The 22,655-nt window shown below is 38.1% G+C and overlaps 1 protein-coding gene and 1 long non-coding RNA gene across 2 annotated transcripts; one reads left to right on the top strand and one right to left on the bottom strand.

The window, feature by feature from the left end:
- Window positions 1–61: 61 nt before the first annotated feature.
- Window positions 62–1,249, top strand: LOC145100235 (uncharacterized). Its single transcript, XR_013704911.1, has 2 exons — window positions 62–357; window positions 1,065–1,249. It is a non-coding gene; the product is annotated as an uncharacterized LOC145100235 (long non-coding RNA).
- Window positions 1,250–5,475: 4,226 nt separating this feature from the next.
- Window positions 5,476–20,856, bottom strand: LOC145098576 (uncharacterized). The gene is made up of 3 exons (XM_079036202.1): window positions 20,625–20,856; window positions 19,744–20,520; window positions 5,476–6,992 (listed from the first exon to the last, which is right to left on the bottom strand). Exons 1-3 carry the CDS (start codon window positions 20,854–20,856, stop codon window positions 5,476–5,478), a joined length of 2,526 nt encoding a protein of 841 aa, XP_078892328.1.
- Between the last annotated feature and the right edge of the window lie 1,799 nt (window positions 20,857–22,655).

Here is a 22,655-nt window from a genome sequence, read left to right as displayed (position 1 = left end):
CTTGTTTCCTTTGACTTCCCCTGATCTAATAAATCGTAATCCTCCGTCTATTTGAATTCAATGGACTTGGCAAGAAATCAAGAACGAAATCAATCCCTAATCAAGCTGCGATTTTATTGAGTTTTTCGTTATATCATGGTTAATTTAGGTTAGTGCCAGTTTTTCATCGCCCTCAAACCATAATCGAATCCAGTGCTTCGCTCTCAAACCCAAATGGTCAAACCTTTGAACGTGTGCTATGTAAAATTGGGTTCTAACTTGGTGGCGACAACCTAATATGATGATGCATCCATAGTTACATCTCTCTCCTCCTTGTCCCAATACACTTGCATATGTAATCGCCTCATCCAGAAAAATGTAAGGAACTTGAAAATTAATGTTTTTTTTTTACTTTAATAGTTTTCTCTACCTATCATATTCCATTTTTCATATATTAACCTTGATCATCCAGGAGCCAAGCAGATTTTTAGTGGCGAAATAGGCATACTATCGTTATTCTCTTATCATGTTTCATAAAATGATGCTTATACCCTTGAATACTGTTTTCATTTGAGGATGTAATGTATAATGACTAAATCGCACATATATTGTTCAGTAGACAGATGCAAAACATGTTTTTGTTGTGGACGCATTTGACATTGCTGACTACTCTTAAAATTTCATTACGTTTTTAAGATTTATCATTTTTTTTTTGTTTTCCAGAAACTCAGTTGTGTTGTCATTGATCTATGACTTTTTTCTATTTCTCAGCTTTTTACTTGATTTGGCAAATATTAAGAATCGTTTGATTTGTCAGGTCTTCAAAATTGTTTGATTTGATACACAACTTTTACTGATATGTATTCCATCCATGTTTAGGGTAATGATTATTTGGCAAGTGTTAAGAATCATTTGCTTTCTCTGGTTCGATTTTATTTTTACATCTTTCATATAAGTTTATTGCTTAGATGTAGATTATGAAAGGACATTGTGCTTTTAGGAATTATGTTAAATGGTTCCATAAAAAAAGTGCACTTTCTTTATAGGCATTGTAGTCTTTGACCATGAATATTTGTTTAATGCAGGATGTAATAGATGTTGCGGGCACCAATTCCTCTATAACATCCATGGTTTTTTTTCTTTCTTTTTTTGTTAAATCTTTTTATGGATTTGTATAATTGTATGTGAGTGTATTCTGTCTTTTTATCTTTAGAAGCCGGGTAAAACTCAAAGTAAGTTTTGTTTATATTGGTTTTGATTTTTTTGATGATTTTAGCCCTCGAATTGTTTGATTTGCCTACTACGACTCATTTCATTTTATTTTACTTTAAATCTTCATGAAAATGCTATAAGTACTTAGTGATATACTAATTCGGTTTAAGGCTATTCAGTTGAAGGCTTTATCCTGCTAAAGAATTAGTCTAATAATTATGGCTTGCAAATACTGTCCACTAGGTGTTCGATATAATGCCAATGTGAGTTACAGTTTAACATTTTGACTTTTTATTAAATAGTTTGAATATCATTGATCAAAAAATTCGACTCTTTAGTGAATTCTGTTGTTCTACATTGAATGTTATCATTATTTATCCTTTTATTCTTTTGTTTAATTGTTGGGCTTTGGCTTATTTTAAAGTTTTTTGTATGGAAAAAAGGATTCTGAAGGGGGTCAATATTCTAGGGTAAATAGAATACTCATTCATTTATTATGTTGTCTTTTGTGATCAACCGAGTAGAAACTCAATTTGTTTGATTTGTAACTTTGCTCGAGTTCCTCATCAACTCTGTTTTTTCATTTTTGATCCAACACTTACAAATTGGCTTTTTTTATGTAACACTCATTCATTTATTATGTGGACTTTTTAACATCACACTAATACATGGTTCTTTCTTCTTACATACAAAACATAGATCAAATATTCATAACATTCATTAATTTTAAATAATCATAATAAACTTAATAAAATTTTATAAATTTTTTACCTGTGGTTTCCACGGGTTATAACCTAGTGTGTGTGTGTATATATATATATATATATATATATATATATATATATATATATATATATATATAATTCTAACAATTTGAAAAGTTTAAATTTATAAGAAAAACAAAATTTTTTTGAATTATTAAAATTAATAAGGTTTTAAAGTATTGAATACATTACATATATAAACTCTTTCTAATAAATACCTTACATATTAAATGTGGAATTTTAATTTAATAAAATGAAAAATACAATAAAATGACAAGTGGAAAATAGAAAATTTAAAAATTTTAGAAAATGTCATGTGTCCAAATGAAAGAGAAGATGACATGTGGCAAAAAAAATTCATTTATTAGGGTACATATATATACTAGGTTAAAACCCATGGACACCACGGATGAGAATGAAAAAAAAATTATCAATAAATTATAAAATTATAATTGGACAATGATTTGATAAAATTTATTAATGTATAAATATAGATGTTTTGAATATTATGAAAAAAAAATTCATTAAAGACGCAAACTTGAAATTTTGTTCCGAATCAAAATAATAAATGTAATTTCGGTTGCACATTGAAGTTATTTGTCCTCCGCACCCACTTGAATGAGCTTGTTCAACAATGTGTGCTCCTTATTTCGGAAGGGCGAGTGACCTTTTGTAAAGGACATCTCCCAAGATCACAAATCGTCGGGAAAGTTCCCTCTGGGCTCTCCTCTGACCACGAGTGGCGTACTCCGGTATGAACCCGTCTTGAGGTAATTGTAGAAAGAATAATACCATGGTTCCCATCGTCCTCGTAATCTTCCTCGTCTTGACTGGTGATAGTTCATCATGTTCCAACTCCCGATAGTCTTCATCCAAGAAGAGAAATGAGTCCCGTTCGGCGGAAGGGCTCTCTGTGGCTCGGATGTCGATGACAAGCGACTCTGTGCTTCGGGCTCAGCAGTCGGCCTATCTTTCCGGGCGCACGCATAAAGGCATGATTAGTTCCACAAATCTCACTGCACTGACCATAGTAAACTCCTTCTCGTTGTACCGAAATAGAGGTTTGATTTAAACGACTAGGTACAGCATCACATTTTACACCTGGGGAAGGTACAGCCCAACTATGAAGTACATCAGCAGATGTTACAATAATACGTAGATGACTTTTGGCTGGTACAACCACTCGATTGTCCACTTCTAATAAACGTAATTGACCCAATTCTAGATCATCTTCTGGAATCGTATAATTGTCAAAAGTGAGTGACTGTTCATCGGAACTGTTAAACGAAAATAGATATTCAAATCATGACACTTCTTTCCTAGAAAGAAAAGAAGTAGGGGCAATTTATGTCTTAACGAATCACACGTAGAGATATTGATAACACACATAGAGTTAATGGTATTTCGTAACTAATTGATTGAGCAGCAGCTCGTAGACCACCTAAAAAAGAATATTTATTATTTGAGCCATATCCTGACATAAGAAGGCCGACAGGAGCTCCTCTTCCTCCAATTCTTTCCATTCTACCAATGAATAGTCTATAATAATTCGTAAATCTAGATTGGCTAATTGTTGTCTGATAGAACCTCCCCCGGTAGACATCTCTCGATTTCGAAATGTATCGAAGCTCCGGGTAGTAAAAAAAGTGACATTTCTAATTGGCTGTCTTGTATTTCTAATAAGTTGTTTAATCGTTGGGTCTAATCCTGATATGGGTATTGGCGCCTTTGATTAAAGAATGTTCTCCGCCTTTTTCCTCCACCTACCGGGCTAGGTAATTGTTGGAATGTGCTTCATTGGAACGTAGCTAATCGTCCTTGCTTTTAGAGAATTGCTGGCTCTGCCTCGGCCTTTCTGCCTATAGTCTAAGGAACCTATTATAAGGTAGCAAGAGAGCTCTAAGAAGTGGGGGCGACCTCGTAGTTTTATAATGATTCTTTCACTCCTATCCCAGATCAATGAAGAAGGGAGAAGTCACTTGATTCTTCCGAAGAACCGGAAGCGAAGCGCTATGCCGGGGCGGGGGGACGGGAAAAGAAACGGCTCCGAAGAAAGAAATTTGGGTTCCCAATGCTTCTCCACGCTCAACGAGATGCGCCAACCTCGGGATGCTTTACTCCTAACCCCACAAGGTTCCGAGACGGAGCTTAACCTGAGTCTCGGTTAAGAACGGCGATGCCCCCTATTGAACGAAATGCAAAAACCACATACCCACAAACTTGTCAATAAACAATTCTATGTTCAATTTGACTACAAACAATTCTATGTTCCACTTGACTCCTACCCATACCGTGTTCAATTTGTATAGTTCCCATACCGTGTTCAATTGTACAACTACCAATTCAATCTTGAGATTTAGTAAGAATAGCAGACGGTATACTAGTCAGGACTCTTCTTTTCTACGCCCGACTAGTCAGTTACCAGCCGACCGCTCTACCACTGAGCTTGAAATAAAAAAAAGGGGTTTTCCGGTGATTAAGGTAAGGTCTTGGGTCGAAAAGTAGGTATAAAGATATGCATATTTGAACAAAAAATGTAACTAAGCCCTTATCAAATTCAACTATTCCAAAGAACCGGTTTCAATAATCTGAATAAAGCCATTATCGTCCACAGATATGAAAGCCCCAATACAAGTAACTGGGTCGCCCCCTGGGACTAAACACATAACCTTTCCAACAAGACCTAGTCCATTCAAGAACTCCTCCCATTTGGGTACATGAAATTCCTTATCATTGTGGTTATTAAAATAAATTTGAAAATTTTCGATTATATATATTACTAACTTGGTAGTTATATTAAAATAAGGACAATACATTTATTGTTCCCCTAAAAGAAGTTAAGAACGAACAATTAATATAAATTGTTGTTTTATCTTATTATCTTATTATTTATTATTTTTCAAATTACTTTTACATTTTAATAATATACAGAAATTGTTTCAAATAATATATGGAATTGATTATAGAATATTTTGAATTTGAATTTAGGAGTTACACACGTGGCCTAATATTATTTAATAGTTTGACACATGGCAGAATAGGGTTAACCCTATTCATTTATTAGATATATATATATATATATATATATATATATATATATATATATATATACTAGGTGTAATACCCGTGTGTTACACGGGTTTCTTGAAATAAATAATATAAAATTTTAAACATCAACGAATTATTCAAATAATACAACACATATAAGTGAAGAGTTTATTGAATAAGTATGTAATTGAACCCAAAATACAAAAAAAAATCGTTAATGAAATATTCTAAATAATCACAAATTTCCAAATATTTCTTTGAATACAACATTAGATGTCTTATTGGTAGGGTTTCCTTCGTTGTCTAAAATTAATATTTTCAATCCGTCTCTGCTTTTAACTCTAGACAATGCAACATACAATTGTCCATAAGTAAACACTGGTTGTCTCAAAAACAAACCAACATTTGATAGCGATTGTCATTGACTTTTGTTTATTGTCATCGCAAAGCATACAGCAAGTGGAAACTGTCTTCATTGAAATGTGAAAGGAATCCTTTTATCCGACGGGGTCATTGACAATCTTGGAATAAACCTACGTTTTCCTATATTACTTCCAGAAATAATCTCTGCTTCTATAACACGCTTACCCAATGCTATAACTCGCAGCCTTGTTCCATTACACAAACCGTATTTCTGGTCAATATTCTTCAATAACATAACTGGAACACCGACTTTTAATACCAATTTATGAATTGGCATACCTGAAGGTCTAAGGTCATTTAGAACATCAGGAGAGTATAAAGATTCGTCAAAGTCATCGTGTACAAACTCCGATTGACAAAGACTGTCTGAACTTAAGTATTCTTTTTCATCTCCAGGAAATAATTTTAACAAACGATTGTTTATTTCTTGAACAACTTCATTTTTCGGTGCAAGGATTGCTCTTTCTTGAAAAAACATCGGATTATTGGCATTTTCAACAATAGAAGGATAGACAAATGTAATTAATGAACCAATAGGATACGATGAATCTATAATGAGAATATCATCTGGTATATCAACAATTGTCTCGCCATCGTTTAAGCCACCAACCTTTCCTTCACCTATATTCAAAATCCAGTTTGCAAATGTGGTTGTTTCTTCAATATTAGATGTATGAAGACTTAACTTCATGTTTTTTGTTAATCTTAAGACCTTGCAATTTGACCAAATATAGGAGGAACTTATTGAAGCATTGATGATGTCTTGTCTACTTCCATTAGGAACAACAGGTAGAATTTGTCTGAAATCACCTCCAAAAACAATTGCTTTTCCTCCAAATAGCAATTTTGAGTTGCTACGAAGATGACAACCCAATATATCCTTCAAAGATCTATCCAAAGCTTCAAAGGCATGCTTATGAATCATGGGTGCCTCGTCCCATATAATCAATGATGTTTTTTTTAACAATTCAGCAACATCACTTTCCGGCGTTATAGAACAAAACGAATCCTCGGTAAGATTTAAAGGGATTATAAATCGAGAGTGCGCTGTCCTACCTCCTGTTAATAAAAAGGAAGCAATACCACTTGAAGCAACATTTAACACGATTTCACCCTTCGATCTTAAAGCAGCGGATAATGTTTTCCAAAGAAATGTTTTCCATGTACCTCCGTAACCGTAAACAAAAAAGACACCTCCTTTCTTTTTTTTAACATTTGTGATAATATCGTCGAAAACACCTCTTTGTTCACCTGTTAATGAACCAAGTAGCTGATAAAACTCTTGTAATAGAGTCGTCCTGTCAAAATCTAGCTCCTCAGTAATCAATCGATTATTTGAAGAAGATATAGACTCATGATCAGGGTAAGGCATCCCATCAAAATCTTTGAGGCTTGAATTGTTTTGGAGTAAAAAAATTTCAATATCATAAAGTGTTAAGTTCTTAACTTGATCCTCATCAAGCGATAAACCATCAAAATCTTTGAGGCTTGAATTGTTTTGGAGTAAAAATTTTTCAATATCATAAAGTGTTAAGTTCTTAACTTGATCCTCATCAAGCGATAAACCTGTAGAAATTTGCAAGTTAATTTTTCTAGATATATAACTATATAAAATTAAAACATAACGATAATAATAAGGTTAATAAGTTTTAGTTAAATATATAATAAATTTTATTCAATAAATATAATATATTATGTAAGAATTATTAAGTAAAACATTAATTTAAATAATGAAAAATAACATATTACCTGGTGCCTTTAATGTTAGTTGTTGATTGTAGAGAATTCCATCTGATAAGTATTGCCAAGTTTTTTCCCAGACAAAGTACGATCTCGACAAACTATTAGACTTCAGCATAGTTGCAAATAAATAACGCAAATAATATCCAGAACCTGAATGACTTGCTTCCTCAATTGCATCAATATATTACCTATCATCTTCCAAAACTCAAAGAGCATAACTGTCACACCCCAAAACCGATAACAGCGGAATACGTTTCGGGGTGGAGGACATCATGTATAGTATCATCACAATTACATAATAGTAAAAACAAGAAACATACAACCATTGCATTACATAGTGAGTTTAATTACAAGTGTGTTTTGTAATGTTTAGCAAACACCAAAAATAATACAAAAATAAGAGATGGATCTTGTATGCTCCACCTTCTCCAAAATGCTGCACCTGTACCTGTCTATCTTTGACCTGGGGATACAAGTTATTTTGAAAACGAATATCAGCATAACGCTGGTGAGTTCATAAGAGTTTAGTGTGAGTTTTTGTATAAAAGCATTAGAACCAATAGTATGAAAAGCTGCAACTTTACAATCATAAGTAGTAGAAAATCCTAGAAAATCCAGAAATACGTTGTAAGTGAAAACCTTTAAGAAACATGTCATTTTCATCTTTGAAAACCATTTATTGTAAAAGTATAATAGTGAATTTCCAATAAGTAATGCAATACAGTAGATTATGCCTGAAGTCAATAATAGTGGTGCAAACTTTCTTTAGTGTTAAATACTTGTTTACTTCGGGATATTAACTTCGTCTTTAGTTTAGTGTTTTAGTGTGGTTATAGTGTATTCCTTGTATGATACCAATAGCGTGTATAATAGCGGACCCCATGACCTTCCCGATCATGCACAGTGTAGTGAAGTAGCGGCATCCCTGGGCCTGCGCGGCTCGAACTGAAGTTAACAGTCGGGATGTAATAGCGTCTGCCCCGTATAGATCTATACATATAGCGTCGTCTTCCTGTCAGAAGACTCTGGGCGTAGTGCGTAGCGAATAGAGTATCTCGTAGTGGGTTAGTGTGTTATCTCTTGATTAGTGCTTTCTCTTGTATGATAGTGCAGTAGTCTTTTGTATAACTCGTAGTGCGTTCTCTTGTTAGTGCATAGTATCGTAATAGAGTGTATTATAGTGTGTAGAGTAGTAGCTATAGCGAGTAATAGTGGCCTTAACTATACCTATTATAGTTAACATAGTGTGTATGATTCTTGTCAGTTTAGTGGTTTAAACATCGAATGAAATGAAAATACTCGTATCCAACACTAATATATATGATATATAACTAAGAAATCAACGACAGTCGGACGGATAAACAACTACCCTAAGCCCACAATCAAACAAGAACAGGAAATAAGGCGAGCTATCGGTCCTAAGTCCTTCAAGTCTTACTTATATAAATATATTGGTGTGGTTACATTTTATAAGGAATTTGTTTATTAAAAATCTTGTCAAAAGGGAACATTTAGAAAATTGTTTATTTATCCAAAATAGTTTTGAAAATGAAAATCCTTTTTATAAAACATAGTGGTAAATCACATGTGATTTGCACTACAGATAGTAAATCACATGTGATTAATTTCCGTAACATGAATAATTGACTCGTATAAATTTCCATAAACATGTATAATTGACTTGTATCCCCCCTAAAACATATAAAACATTTGAAAGGTTCATTAAAGGGGTATGAACTCACATGAAATCGCGTAAATCGGGTGAATCGGGTAAATCGGGTGAAAGTGTCGGTTGAGCGTTTTGTACCAAATAAAGACTTGTGCACCTTTTAAGACCCTAATGTCATATGAAATATGTATTTTACAAGAAATTAATCCTTTTATGCTTTTCATTAAAGTATTTAGGCATTCTAGCATTGATTCGGGGTCTTAGGGCTTAAAAGGGGTTCCCGGAAGTAGTACAAGGCCAAGAGGGGTTTACGGGGGAGTCCAAGAGTTTACTCCCTTGGAGTTTACAGCCCAAAGGCCACTCCTTGGGAGTTTACGGCCGTAAGCCCCTAGGCTTGGCCGTAAACTCTTGTTTTCCCCCCAAAAGTGAAAGTTAAGGCCTCAAATCAACTCCGTATATTTCTAGTAAATGCCTAGGACCAATTTGGAGGGTTAAAACCTTCATTTGGTGTCATTTGGCGGAATTTACGGTCCTAGCTTGTGCTTGGGCCGTAAACTCCATTTTGTCCCTCAAAATGGATTGTTAAATGGTCCTAAGCACTCCCTTAAATCATAACTAAATTCCAGAAGGCCTTAGGTGAGTTTCTGGGACATTTTGGCATGGAAATTTGGTGTTTATGGCCCTAGCATAGTCTTGGCCGTAAACTCCCCTTTTATGCTCTAAAATGTGTTGCTTAATGGCCTTAAGCATTTCCTAAGATAATATCTAAATTCTAACGTGCCTTGGATGAGTTTTTGGGGTAATCTAACATGGAAATTGGGTGTTTACGGCCTAAGCACAAGCTTGGGCCGTAAACCCTCTTTTAGGCTTTAAAAACTTGTGTTTTCATGTCCAAACTCATCTAGGCTAATTCCTTAATTAATATCCCAGCTTAAAGGAAGGGAAAATGGGACTTTTGGCCAAGTTTTGGGTGTTTACGGCCTAAGAGGATTCCTTGGACATAAACTCCATGTTTTCCTCTAAATCATAAGATTTTTGTGTCCTAAATACAATGAAGTATGTTTAGAACAAGCTAGGGAAGAAACCCTTACGTTTGGAAGCCGGAAATCACGGTTTTGGAGTCAGGTTCGGGTCTAGAGAGAGAAAGTAGTGAGAGAGAGAGTGAATAAGTGGTGAAAAGGGTTCAAAGTGGTGTTCATTTACTTTATATATGCCTCGGTTATTTCACCCAGTACACGGCTACCCGATGCTAAAGTTTAACGGGGTTAAAACTTTTTACCCGGGTGAAGTGGTTGAAAAGTAATATAACTCTATTTAGTTAAACAGGGTTAACACTTACCAGTTATATTTACTTATACTAAAATGATAATGCCAAGAAAATATAAATAACTAGATATTTATTTATTGATGACTTCAAATATTTCGGAAATTAATACATAACGACGAATTCCGTTAGTGAGAACGAGATTATGTAACGGCAATAAATTTGGGTTGTCACATCATCCCCCCGTTAGGGGAATTTCGTCCCGAAATTTAGAATTCATACAGATAAGTATTACAATACTACTAAGCGAAGAGATGGGGATATTTGAGTTTCATTTGATCTTCGCGTTCCCAAGTAAATTCCTGTCCACGCTTGGCATTCCACCGAACCTTCACAATTGGGATGCGGCTTTGTTTCGTTCTTTTCACTTCCCGATCCATAATCTCCGCAGGCTCTTCCACGAAGTTGAGGCTCTCATTGACCTCGATCTCGTCGAGGGGAATCACGAGAGTCTCGTCGGACAGGCATTTCTTTAGGTTTGAAACGTGGAAGGTAGGATGTATGTTACTTAGCTCGTGGGGTAGGTTGAGTTTGTAAGCTACGAGGCCGATTCTGGCGAGAATCTCAAAAGGCCCTATGTACCTTGGGTTCAGCTTTCCACGCTTTCCGAAGCGTATCGTGCCCTTCCAGGGCGAGACCTTCAAAAGGACTCAGTCTCCCACCTGGAATTCCAAGGGTTTTCTCCGTTTGTCTACGTAGCTTTTCTGTCGATCCCTAGCGGATTTTAGTCGTTCGCGAATCTGTACAATCTTTTCGGTCATTTCTCGAATAATCTCCGAACCAGTGAGGGCGCTATCAGGAACTCGTCCCTTAGCTAACTGAGTGTCACCCACCTCAGCCCAGCACAGAGGGGATCTGCACTTCCAGCCGTAGAGGGCTTCGAATGGAGCTGCCTTGATGCTCGTATGATAACTGTTGTAGGAAAACTCCACAAGAGGCAAGTGTGTATCCCACGATTTACCGAAGTCGATCACGCAAGCTCGCATCATATCTTCTAGAGTTTGGATCGTCCTCTCACTTTGTCCGTCAGTCTGCGGATGGTAGGCTGTACTCATGTCCAGCCTCGTCCCTAGCGCCTTTTGTAGTGATTGCCAAAATCTAGAGGTAAATCTACTATCTCTGTCCGAGATAATAGATATAGGGACGCCATGCAGCCGCACTATTTCCTTTATGTATGTTCTTGTGAGTTTCTCCATCTTTTCCGTTTCCTTGATGGGTAGGAAGTGTGCAGACTTGGTCAATCTGTCGACGATGACCCAAATGGTATCTAACCCACCCGCTGTCTTGGGTAGCTTGGTTATAAAGTCCATTGTAATCCGCTCCCACTTCCATTCCGGTATCTCTGGTTGTTGGAGGAGTCCTGATGGCTTTTGATATTCGACCTTGACCTTCGCTCAAGTAAGGCACTTGCTCACAAAGGTAGCGATCTCCGCTTTCATGTTAGGCCACCAGTATAGCTTTTTGAGATCCATATACATCTTATCTGAGCCTGGGTGGACGGATTAGCGAGTGTTGTGTGCTTCCCTCATGACCAAGTCTCTGAAACCTCCATGGCGCGGGGTCCAGATTCGGTCCATGAAGTAGTAGGCTCCGTCACCCTTGACCTCCAAACTTTTATCCATTCTACGCAGGGATTCTCCCGTCACATTCTCAGGCTTTAAGGCTTCCAGCTGAGCCTCCCTGATCTGTGCGGATAGATGTGAACGGATAGTCATTGTCAGTGACTTGGTTCTTCGTCCAGAATACTCCTTCCTACTCAGGGCGTCTACTACTACATTGGCTTTCCCCGGGTGGTATCGGATTTCGCAATCGTAATCGTTGAGTAGCTCGACCCATCGGCGTTGTCGCATGTTGAGCTCTTTCTGGTTCAGTATGTGCTGGAGGCTTTTGTGATCAGTGTACACCACGCTCTTCGTTCCATACAGGTAGTGTCTCCAGATTTTTAGTGCGAAGACGACCGCTCCTAACTCGAGGTCGTGAGTAGTGTAGTTCGCCTCATGTGTCTTTAGCTGTCTTGAGGCATAGGCGATGACCTTACCTCGTTGCATCAAGACACAACCGAGCCCCTGATTTGATGCATCGCAGTATACAACAAAATCTTTTGTCCCTTCGGGAAGGGATAATACCGGTGTAGTGCATAAAGCTCGCTTCAGGGTCTGGAATGCCTTCTCCTGTTTCTCTTCCCAGTCAAATGATACACCCTTCTGTGTCAACATGGTGAGAGGCTTCGCAATCCGAGAGAAGTTTTGGATGAATCTGCGGTAGTAGCCAGCGAGGCCTAGAAATTGGCAAATTTCTGTAGGCGTCTTCGGTGCTGACCAGTTCTCAATAGCTTTAATTTTGGAGGGATCCACGTGGATTCCTTCTTCACTAACTACGTGTCCTAAGAATTCAACTCTCCGGATCCAAAACTCGCACTTAGAGAACTTCGCATATAACTTCTCTGATCGCAGCGTTTCCAGGACTCGTCGCAGGTGATCCTTGTGTTCTTCCTCGCTTCGAGAGTAGACGAGTATATCGTCAATGAAGACGATGACGAACTGATCTAGATATGGACGACACACCCTATTCATCAAGTCCATGAATACTGCGGGGGCGTTAGTCAGTCCAAAGGGCATCACTACGAACTCAAAATGCCCGTAACGGGTTCGGAAGGCTGTCTTCGGGACATCTTCCTCAAGCACCCGTAACTGGTGATACCCGGATCTAAGATCAATCTTGGAGAAGTAACTTGCTCCTTGCAGTTGGTCGAATAGATCGTCGATACGAGGAAGAGGATAACGATTTTTGACTGTGAGTTTGTTGAGTTCTCTATAATCGATGCACATCCGAAACGACTCATCCTTCTTCTTCACGAATAAGACCGGAGCTCCCCAAGGTGAGAAGCTCGGTCTTATAAAACCCTTGTTGAGCAGTTCGTTGAGTTGACCGGATAGTTCTTGCATTTCGGCCGGCGCTAGACGATAGGGCGACTTAGCTACGGGAGTACCTCCTGGGACTAGGTCGATTCTGAACTCAACTTGACATTTGGGGGGTAGACCTGGAAGATCCTCTGGGAAAACATCAGGGAATTCACATACAATGGGAATGTCCTTTGGATCCTTTGATTCCTGGCTAGTGTCGACGACGTGAGCAAGAATGGCGCGATATTCCTTGCGCAAGTATTTCTGAGCCTGAATACTGGAGATGATACGAAGGCTCGTACCGGGTTTATCTCCATAGATCAATAGGGTTTCGTGATTTGGGAGATTCAGGCGAATGGCTTTGTCGGAGCATTGGATATCGGCGCGAGGAAGACTCAACCAGTCCATACCAACAATGACATCGAAATTTTTGATTGAGACTGGTATAAGATCGATTGGAAATGGGTGATCGTCTAACGTGAGGGTACAACCTATGTAGATTTCGTTAGAGCTTTCAGTCTTCCCGTTATCCATTTCTACGACGAATGTTTCTTTTAGTGGTTGAGGAGTTTGTTTGAGTAAGTGTTTAAAGTTTTGGTTTATGAAGCTTCTTTCTGCACCACTATCGAATAAGACACAGGCATAAGAGTTGTTGAGAAGAAACGTACCCGTGACCACTGTGGGATCCACTACCGCTTCATTGTGACCGATAGCGAGTAACCTTCCAGTTCCCCCAGCATTTGTAGCCTTCGGACAGTTCTTCTTAAAATGACCAGCTTCACCGTAGCCATAACACGTCGGGGTCACTCCCGAACTGGGAACTTGCGAGATCGGTTTGGGAGGGGCCTTGCAGAATCGCACCGTATGGCCCTTCCGACCGCAGTTGGAACACTGCAATTCACGGCAGGGGCCGTGGTGGTGGAAAGGACATTTGGGACATTTGGGTAGATTCCCACTATAAGCTTTTGGTGGTGCAGGAGTGGATGGAGTAGTGGCAGCATGGACCGCCACGATTTGCTGGTCCTTGGAGGAGGTTTGAGTTTTCTTGCCTTTCTTCTTATCCCATCGCTTCCTCTTTTTGTCAGATGAATCGGGTGGTGCAGTGGTAGTTGTGGTTGCTGTTGCTGGTGTGGAAGAGACTTCATGGTCGATCAGACTCTGGGCCAATTCCTTGGCGCTGTCGAAAGTGGTAGGGCATGAGGCCAGAACGTTTCCTCGATACGGGGGCACTAAACCCCAGATGTATCGTTCAATCTTCTTGCTTTCGGATGGGATCATGTTGGGACACATAGTCGCCAAGTTGCAGAACCTGGCCGTGTAGGCTGTTATGTCAGTCCCTTTCATCTTGAGGTTCCAGAGTTCCTCCTCAAGTTTCTGGATTTCGCCCCTAGGGCAGTATTCCTTCCTCATAAGATCCTTTAAAGTGTCCCAGCCCATGGCATTGGCTGAAACCAAGGAGAGTGCACTGACATGGCCGTTCCACCATGTCAAGGCCCTGTTAGTGAGGGTAGCAGTTGCGAACTTGATTTTGCTCTCTTCGGGGCAAGAGCATATTTCAAACACGGCTTTGGTTCTTTCGAACCATTGGGATAGCGCTAGAATTCCTCCGGTACCATCGAAGAAGGTAGGCTTACAGTTCATGAAGTCCTTATAAGTGCATCCCTGCACTCGTTGATGGACTTCACCAAACCTAGAGTTACCACCGCTTGCGTCCCCGGAGTTCATTTGGGCCATGGCTGCTGTCACAGCCGCGGTCACAGCTGTTTGGAACAACACTGGATCGAACTGCGTAGGAGGAGGTGGTGGAGGAGGGGTTTGAGTTGCTGGTCTTCTTCTGTTTGGACGCTTTCGTGGAGGCATCTTTCACTGGAAGATCATAGAAACGATAGCAATAGTAAGAGCCTAGTGCAAATGTGAATAGAGTGTTTCGTGGATTAAATCAACATAACCCAAGATCAGAATAAGAGTCATAGCAATAGAGTAATCGACTGCCAATATACTAGTATTAATGATGTAACACAAGTTCATGAAAATTGACCTATCAGTAGGTCTTACATCAAACCATAAAGAAAACGTTGGCAGTTTAGAGGTCTAGTTGGAGTATCTTTAAGCTAGGAATGTTTACAGACAAGAGATCTACGGAACATAGAGGGGAAAGGCTAGTCCTTTAAACAAAAGAGTGAGGTAACTAGACGTCTTCTACTGGCGACGGTTACTTGTTGGGCGAACCCTCAGATCCGTTAGCTGACGCATAACTTCTTGAAGGTGTCGATCATGAGTCCTTTGGCGTGCTCGAAGTTCCCTAACTTCGGCTCGGGATGCAGCCAGTTGATACTGCAGAGCCTAGTTGGTCCTCCTTGTCCTGTCCATGGCTTCTTCAAGTTGGCGGATGCGAACCGTGTTGAGATTCGAGTTGGCATCCACTTCTACAACTCGACCAATAACAGCTTGACCCTGCTCGACATTCCTGGCAATCCTTCAGATCATGATGGGCAGAACCCGGTCTGCTGATCCCCCTTCGCTTATGTTGTAGAAGCTTCGGTCTCCATTGTAAGGTAAGGGCTAGCCCTGCTCCTCGCTCCATCGGTGCAAGGATATGGCCCACATAGGAGTGGGACCCTGAAATGCCGGACGGGGGTTGGGGTTCGGAGCTTCAAGAGGTTGGTTGTTAACTTCTGGCTCGGAGCTGGAGTTATCCGAGAAACCTTCAGCATGATGATCATCCAAAGGGATCGGGTGTTCATCATCTGACTCCTCATCGAGCCATCCTCCATTGCCCAGATTTGGATAGTACGGATCACCGGGATGGTGGAAGCCAGCCATGCTATCTACATGAGAAAGGGGAAAGGAAAGGTTAATAGACGTACTACTCTAAGATACTTATAAGATGAATCGTTATTAGTCGACCCAATACTTGCGTAGTGCATACCGGTTACATGTAACCGAAGTAAGATAGTCCTTCGAATAAGCAACCCTAACTTCAGACCCCCAATCAAACAAGAACATGGAATGAAGCAAAGGCTACAGATTCTGAATCTATAGCGCCCTAGTCACATGTAACCGTGGTGTATCCACTTAGCAACTATTATCCTACCAGTAACGACCCTTTTTGTTACCACATACGTGTGTTCTAGAGATACAGAATACTCCTATAGTATTCTTATGGTAACGTTATTGTGGTAGTGTTGGTAAGTTTTTAGACTTGCTGCAACACCATAACCTAGCTTAGGCACATGCTAGTCACTCCCAGGAAAACGTAGTTGATCAGGCTACATCCCCCCAAATGTGAATATATGTCTCTAAACCCAACTGTGCTGTCCAACAATCTTAATACTTTTGCTCTGTTCTAGGGTGATACTGACTTCTGTGTTTTATAGTGATGTGTGTATATATATACTTAGTTAAATCTTTTAGATACTTAACAGTATATATTCTTGGTCAGAGTGTTTTAGTCCTGAAGTGTTTATAGTTCGTATATCTTTTATAGGTTGATATACTTGATTCACTATAAACAATGCTCTGATACCAATCTGTCACACCCCAAAACCGATAACGGCGGAATACGTTTCGGGGTGGAGGACGTCATGTACAGTATCATCACAATTGCATAATAGTAAAAACAAGAAACATACAACCATTGCATCACATAGTGAGTTTAATTACAAGTGTGTCTTGTAATGTTTAGCAAACACCAAAAATAATACAAAAATAAGAGATGGATCTTGTATGCTCCACCTTCTCCAAAATGCTGCACCTGTACCTGTCTATCTTTGACCTGGGGATACAAGTTATTTTGAAAACGAATATCAGCATAACGCTGGTGAGTTCATAAGAGTTTAGTGTGAGTTTTTGTATAAAAGCAATAGAACCGATAGTATGAAAAGCTGCAACTTTACAATCATAAGTAGTAGAAAATCCTAGAAAATCCAGAAATACGTTGTAAGTGAAAACCTTTAAGAAACATGTCATTTTCATCTTTGAAAACCATTTATTGTAAAAGTATAATAGTGAATTTCCAATAAGTAATGCAATACGGTAGATTATGCCTGAAGTCAATAATAGTGGTGCAAACTTTCTTTAGTGTTAAATACTTGTTTACTTCGGGATATTAACTTCGTCTTTAGTTTAGTGTTTTAGTGTGGTTATAGTGTATTCCTTGTATGATACCAATAGAGTGTATAATAGCGGACCCCATGACCTTCCCGGTCATGCACAGTGTAGTGAAGTAGCGGCATCCCTGGGCCTGCGCGGCTCGAACTGAAGTTAACAGTCGGGATGTAATAGCGTCTGCCCCGTATAGATCTATACATATAGCGTCGTCTTCCTGTCAGAAGACTCTGGGCGTAGTGCGTAGCGAATAGAGTATCTCGTAGTGGGTTAGTGTGTTATCTCTTAATTAGTGCTTTCTCTTGTATGATAGTGCAGTAATCTTTTGTATAACTCGTAGTGCGTTCTCTTGTTAGTGCATAGTATCGTAATAGAGTGTATTATAGTGTGTAGAGTAGTAGCTATAGCGAGTAATAGTGGCCTTAACTATACCTATTATAGTTAACATAGTGTGTATGATTCTTGTCAGTTTAGTGGTTTAAACATCGAATGAAATGAAAATACTCGTATCCAACACTAATATATATGATATATAACTAAGAAATCAACGACAGTCGGACGGATAAACAACTACCCTAAGCCCACAATCAAACAAGAACAGGAAATAAGGCGAGCTATCGGTCCTAAGTCCTTCAAGTCTTACTTATATAAATATATTGGTGTGGTTACATTTTATAAGGAATTTGTTTATTAAAAATCTTGTCAAAAGGGAACATTTAGAAAATTGTTTATTTATCCAAAATAGTTTTGAAAATGAAAATCCTTTTTATAAAACATAGTGGTAAATCACATGTGATTTGCACTACAGATAGTAAATCACATGTGATTAATTTCCGTAACATGAATAATTGACTTGTATAAATTTCCATAAACATGTATAATTGACTTGTATCCCCCCCTAAAACATATAAAACATTTGAAATGTTCATTAAAGGGGTATGAACTCACCTGAAATCGCGTAAATCGGGTGAATCGGGTGAAAGTGTCGGTTGAGCGTTTTGTACCAAATAAAGACTTGTGCACCTTTTAAGACCCTAATGTCATATGAAATATGTATTTTACAAGAAATTAATCCTTTTATGCTTTTCATTAAAGTATTTAGGCATTCTAGCATTGATTCGGGGTCTTAGGGCTTAGAAGGGGTTCCCGGGAGTAGTACAAGGCCAAGAGGGGTTTACGGGGGAGTCCAAGAGTTTACTCCCTTGGAGTTTACAGCCCAAAGGCCACTCCTTGGGAGTTTACGGCCGTAAGCCCCTAGGCTTGGCCGTAAACTCTTGTTTTCCCCCAAAAGTGAAAGTTAAGGCCTCAAATCAACTCCGTATATTTCTAGTAAATGCCTAGGACCAATTTGGAGGGTTAAAACCTTCATTTGGTGTCATTTGGGGGAGTTTACGGTCCTAGCTTGTGCTTGGGCCGTAAACTCCATTTTGTCCCTCAAAATGGATTGTTAAATGGTCCTAAGCACTCCCTTAAATCATAACTAAATTCCAGAAGGCCTTAGGTGAGTTTTTGGGACATTTTGGCATGGAAATTGGGTGTTTATGGACCAAGCATAGTCTTGGCCGTAAACTCCCCTTTTATGCTCTAAAATGTGTTGCTTAATGGCCTTAAGCATTTCCTAAGATCATATCTAAATTCTAACGTGCCTTGGATGAGTTTTTGGGGCAATCTAACATGGAAATTAGGTGTTTACAGCCTAAGCACAAGCTTGGGCCGTAAACCCTCTTTTAGGCTTTAAAAACTTGTGTTTTCATGTCCAAACTCATCTAGGCTAATTCCTTAATTAATATCCCAGCTTAAAGGAAGGGAAAATGGGACTTTTGGCCAAGTTTTGGGTGTTTACTGCCTAAGAGGCTTCCTTGGCCGTAAACTCTATGTTTTCCTCTAAATCATAAGATTTTTGTGTCCTAAATACAATGAAGTACGTTTAGAACAAGCTAGGGAAGAAACCCTTATGTTTGGAAGCCGAAAATCGCGGTTTTGGAGTCGGGTTCGGGTCTAGAGAGAGAAAGTAGTGAGAGAGAGTGAATGAGTGGTGAAAAGGGTTCAAAGTGGTGTTCATTTACTTTATATATGTCTCGGGTATTGCACCCGGTACACGGCTACCCGATGCTAAAGTTTAACGGGGTTAAAACTTTTTACCCGGGTGAAGTGGTTGAGTGGTAATATAACTCTATTTAGTTAAACAGGGTTAACACTTACCAGTTATTTATACTTATACTAAAATGATAATGCCAAGAAAATATAAATAACTAGATATGTATTTATTGACGACTTCAAATATTTCGGAAATTAATACATAACGACGAATTCCGTTAGTGAGAACGGGATTATGTAACGGCAATAAATTTGGGTTGTCACAATAACACGCCTCTCTAAAAGTAGCACACACATGTCCGTTAACCGTACGAATGTCTGCAAAACATTTAGGACCTTTGACTTTATTTAAAAGGATTCTCAAAAAATATGCTTGAATTCGACCGATAGAAAATCCTTTTTCTCTTGGCTTCCAACAACGATCCTTCAATTTCCAAACAAACTTGGTAGGAAATTCAACATAAGAAAGCTTACGTGCTTCCTTATTATGTTCATTACACTCCATCCAAGCTAAGAACATCGAAGAAGAAACAGACTGTTTATTGAGGACATCTTCAATATCATCGTCAGCACCGTAAACAACATTTTGTTGTCCAGGAAGATGAAAAGGAAGCCTCACAACAGAAGGAGTCCTGAAATGAACATCAAATTTGAATATATGCCATGAAGCTTCACATGCAGACAAATATCTATAATTGTAGTAGTTTTTTATTTCGTCAACTACATCGTCATTATCATCTGCGTTGTTGTTTGGTACAACCGCAACAGTAGCCCTATCAGGACCCTTGTTAATATATTTGAACAAATATTTGATGGAAGCACCCTGATTGCACCACTCAACATTAATGTGAGCTTGGTATCTTTTCAAAAGCAGTTTGTGATATGGAACCACATTTCTATTCTCTAACTTAACACCAGACTTTTCAACAAAAGATCCATCATTACGTCTCCTATATATTGGATAACCATTTTCATCAACCGAATTATGCTCTGTGAATGTCTTTGGGAAGTTTTTTGAACACTTGTTATCAATCATGCATGGGCATTTAGGATTATCACTACCACAAGGACCATGCATCATGAACTCGCTAACAAGTGCATCCAATTCTGGATCGTCGTCTTTGTTTGGAATTTCAGCAGAAATAACACGATCAATATATCCAACGGTTGGGAGCTTGTAATCAGAGTGCATGAATAGACATATATGAGCATGAGGTAGGCCGTGCTTTTGAAACTCCACCGTATAAACAACTGACAATTTATTTACATAGAGACGTATTATAAGATTTTGAAAAAAAAACATATTAACAAAATATATAAAAACACTTTAAGAATGCATTATTAACATAAATTACCTGCTTCGACCGAACCCAATAATGAATTTTTCTTTAAGTCTTTAATTAATGAATCTAGCTTCATTTTGAACAACCTAGATAGGATATCTGGTCTGTCTTCGGGTTTGAGGTTTGTGTCAGCAATAAACCTTTGAATCTCGGGCCACTTTGGATTGCATGTTACAGTTATGAAATAATCTGGGTAGCCAAACCACTTACAAAGTGACATGGCATCTAAATAGTTTTGCATCATTTAGCGTGCACCACCAGTAAAAGAAGAAGGCAATATCACACGCTGTCCAATATTCGAAATATCTGTATTTCCATTGTTTTTCACGTTGTGTAAAGTTTCATAGGACTCGCATCGAAGAACTTTTTGTTGGTTTCGTATGTAATACAGCTTCTCGCTTTCAATCATCGTATAAGCATCTACCATAAATTGTTGAAAAAGCCTTCTTGAATTCAGAATTAATGAGAAAATGTTAAACCTGTCTTGAATCCTATAAGAAAAGAATTCTCTCATTGTACAGTTACATCGTTTGTTATTCGTTGAACACGTAACACCTCTATGAGGGATGTCAACTCGATATCCATCATCCCCATAAGGAAAGAGCAGTGGGTATTGAAGAGCAAGGTAAGCAGGATGCAATTCATTTATACGTTGTAGACTGCCTGATTTAGTTTTTACGATGATATCTCTATTATCAATTGAATTACCAATGTCACCAACAATTAAAGCAGCAACCTCAGAAGCGGTAGGTAGGTTATATGTCCTTCCATCATGTTGTCTTCTTCCTATAAGACGTAACTTTAGATCTATATTAGGACTTGCATTAAAACAATCTCTTGCCATTCTATAACACTTAACCAACTCATTTGTTGAATCCAACATAACCTTCAAAAATCTTATGATTTCGATATCAAGTTGCTTAGAAGTTAAATTGCACCCATCTTTTTGTGTACTGTTAATAATGATGATTATATTTAATATTTAGTAGGTAAATAAGTATAATGAAAAAAAAGGATTGTTATAAAAAATAAACATGAAATATACCTGAAAGTGTGTTGTCTATTTGAAAGTTCGTTGTCAGTATCATATATGTATAGTTGAGAGAAATTTGGTTTTGATCCATCTATAGGTAGAAGGCTGCCCATACAATGGTGCCATACAATGGTAATTTTGACCACTAAGTCTAAAAATATATGGACCTTTACCTTTGTTAACGGAAGAATCAACTTTTCCACCCATCGATGTAAATGAAAACATCGAATTGAACAGACGAATGTTGTTCAAAAAATGTTTCCCTTCGGGATGAACAAAACGATAAAGATTTTGGTAATCTTCAGGTGCTTCTTTTAATTCAGGAAGTTGGACCTTTCCGTTACCACAACACATTGAAAAAGATGTTTTGTTGCCATCTTTATTGCCTTTAAGAGCTTCATTTTGCCATAATTTTGCATGACAACTCGTACACACAAAACTCTGATCACCATGGTCGAAATAATCTGTTTAAAAAAACTTGATTAAAGATATAAATATATTATTCTTGCAATGAGTAATAGTTTAATATAATCATTAGTGTTACCTTTTGAGATACCCGAAATCAATTGAACATGATTATGCTGAACATTTAAGTGTTCATCTGATTTTTAGTCTATGGGTAGATGATATATATTTGAGATCTTCCTTTTAGACTTTTTGTTTCTCAAAGATAAACTGATAGAATTATCTCGAGTGACTACTAACGAAGATGTGGCTGTCATATCATTAGACAATATAGAATATTGTCTATTTCTTGACACTGAAAGTATAAATGTTAGTATTGAATTTTGAAATAAAAATGATAATAGTATGATTTAAATTGTATACAATACATACATAATATTTTATGTAACTTATATAGTAGGAAAACTGATGTGAAAAGAATTTAGATATATCATTGGTAATGTTAGATAATGGTGTTGTCGTCGTATAATTGGAAGTAGATTTGAAACTTTGCTGAGCATACTCCATACACGCTACGAAATAAAAATATTTTAATTAATATAAAA

Source organism: Lactuca serriola, chromosome 4, assembly GCF_051521515.1.
Source record: "Lactuca serriola cultivar US96UC23 chromosome 4, Lser_US96UC23_V15, whole genome shotgun sequence".
Classification (NCBI taxonomy): domain Eukaryota; kingdom Viridiplantae; phylum Streptophyta; class Magnoliopsida; order Asterales; family Asteraceae; genus Lactuca; species Lactuca serriola.
This window is presented reverse-complemented; position numbering and strand designations above follow the sequence as displayed.

Bases quoted from the DNA above. Each gene is read 5' to 3' on its own strand.
- LOC145098576 (XM_079036202.1), bottom strand. From the start codon at position 20,856: ATGATGCAAAACTATTTAGATGCCATGTCACTTTGTAAGTGGTTTGGC. The intron at 20,521-20,624 runs GTAATTTATGTT...ATAAATTGTCAG, and splicing joins ATTGGGTTCGGTCGAAGCAG to TTGTTTATACGGTGGAGTTT. The intron at 6,993-19,743 runs GTAAGCTTTCTT...AAATTTCTACAG, and splicing joins TGAACATAATAAGGAAGCAC to GTTTATCGCTTGATGAGGAT.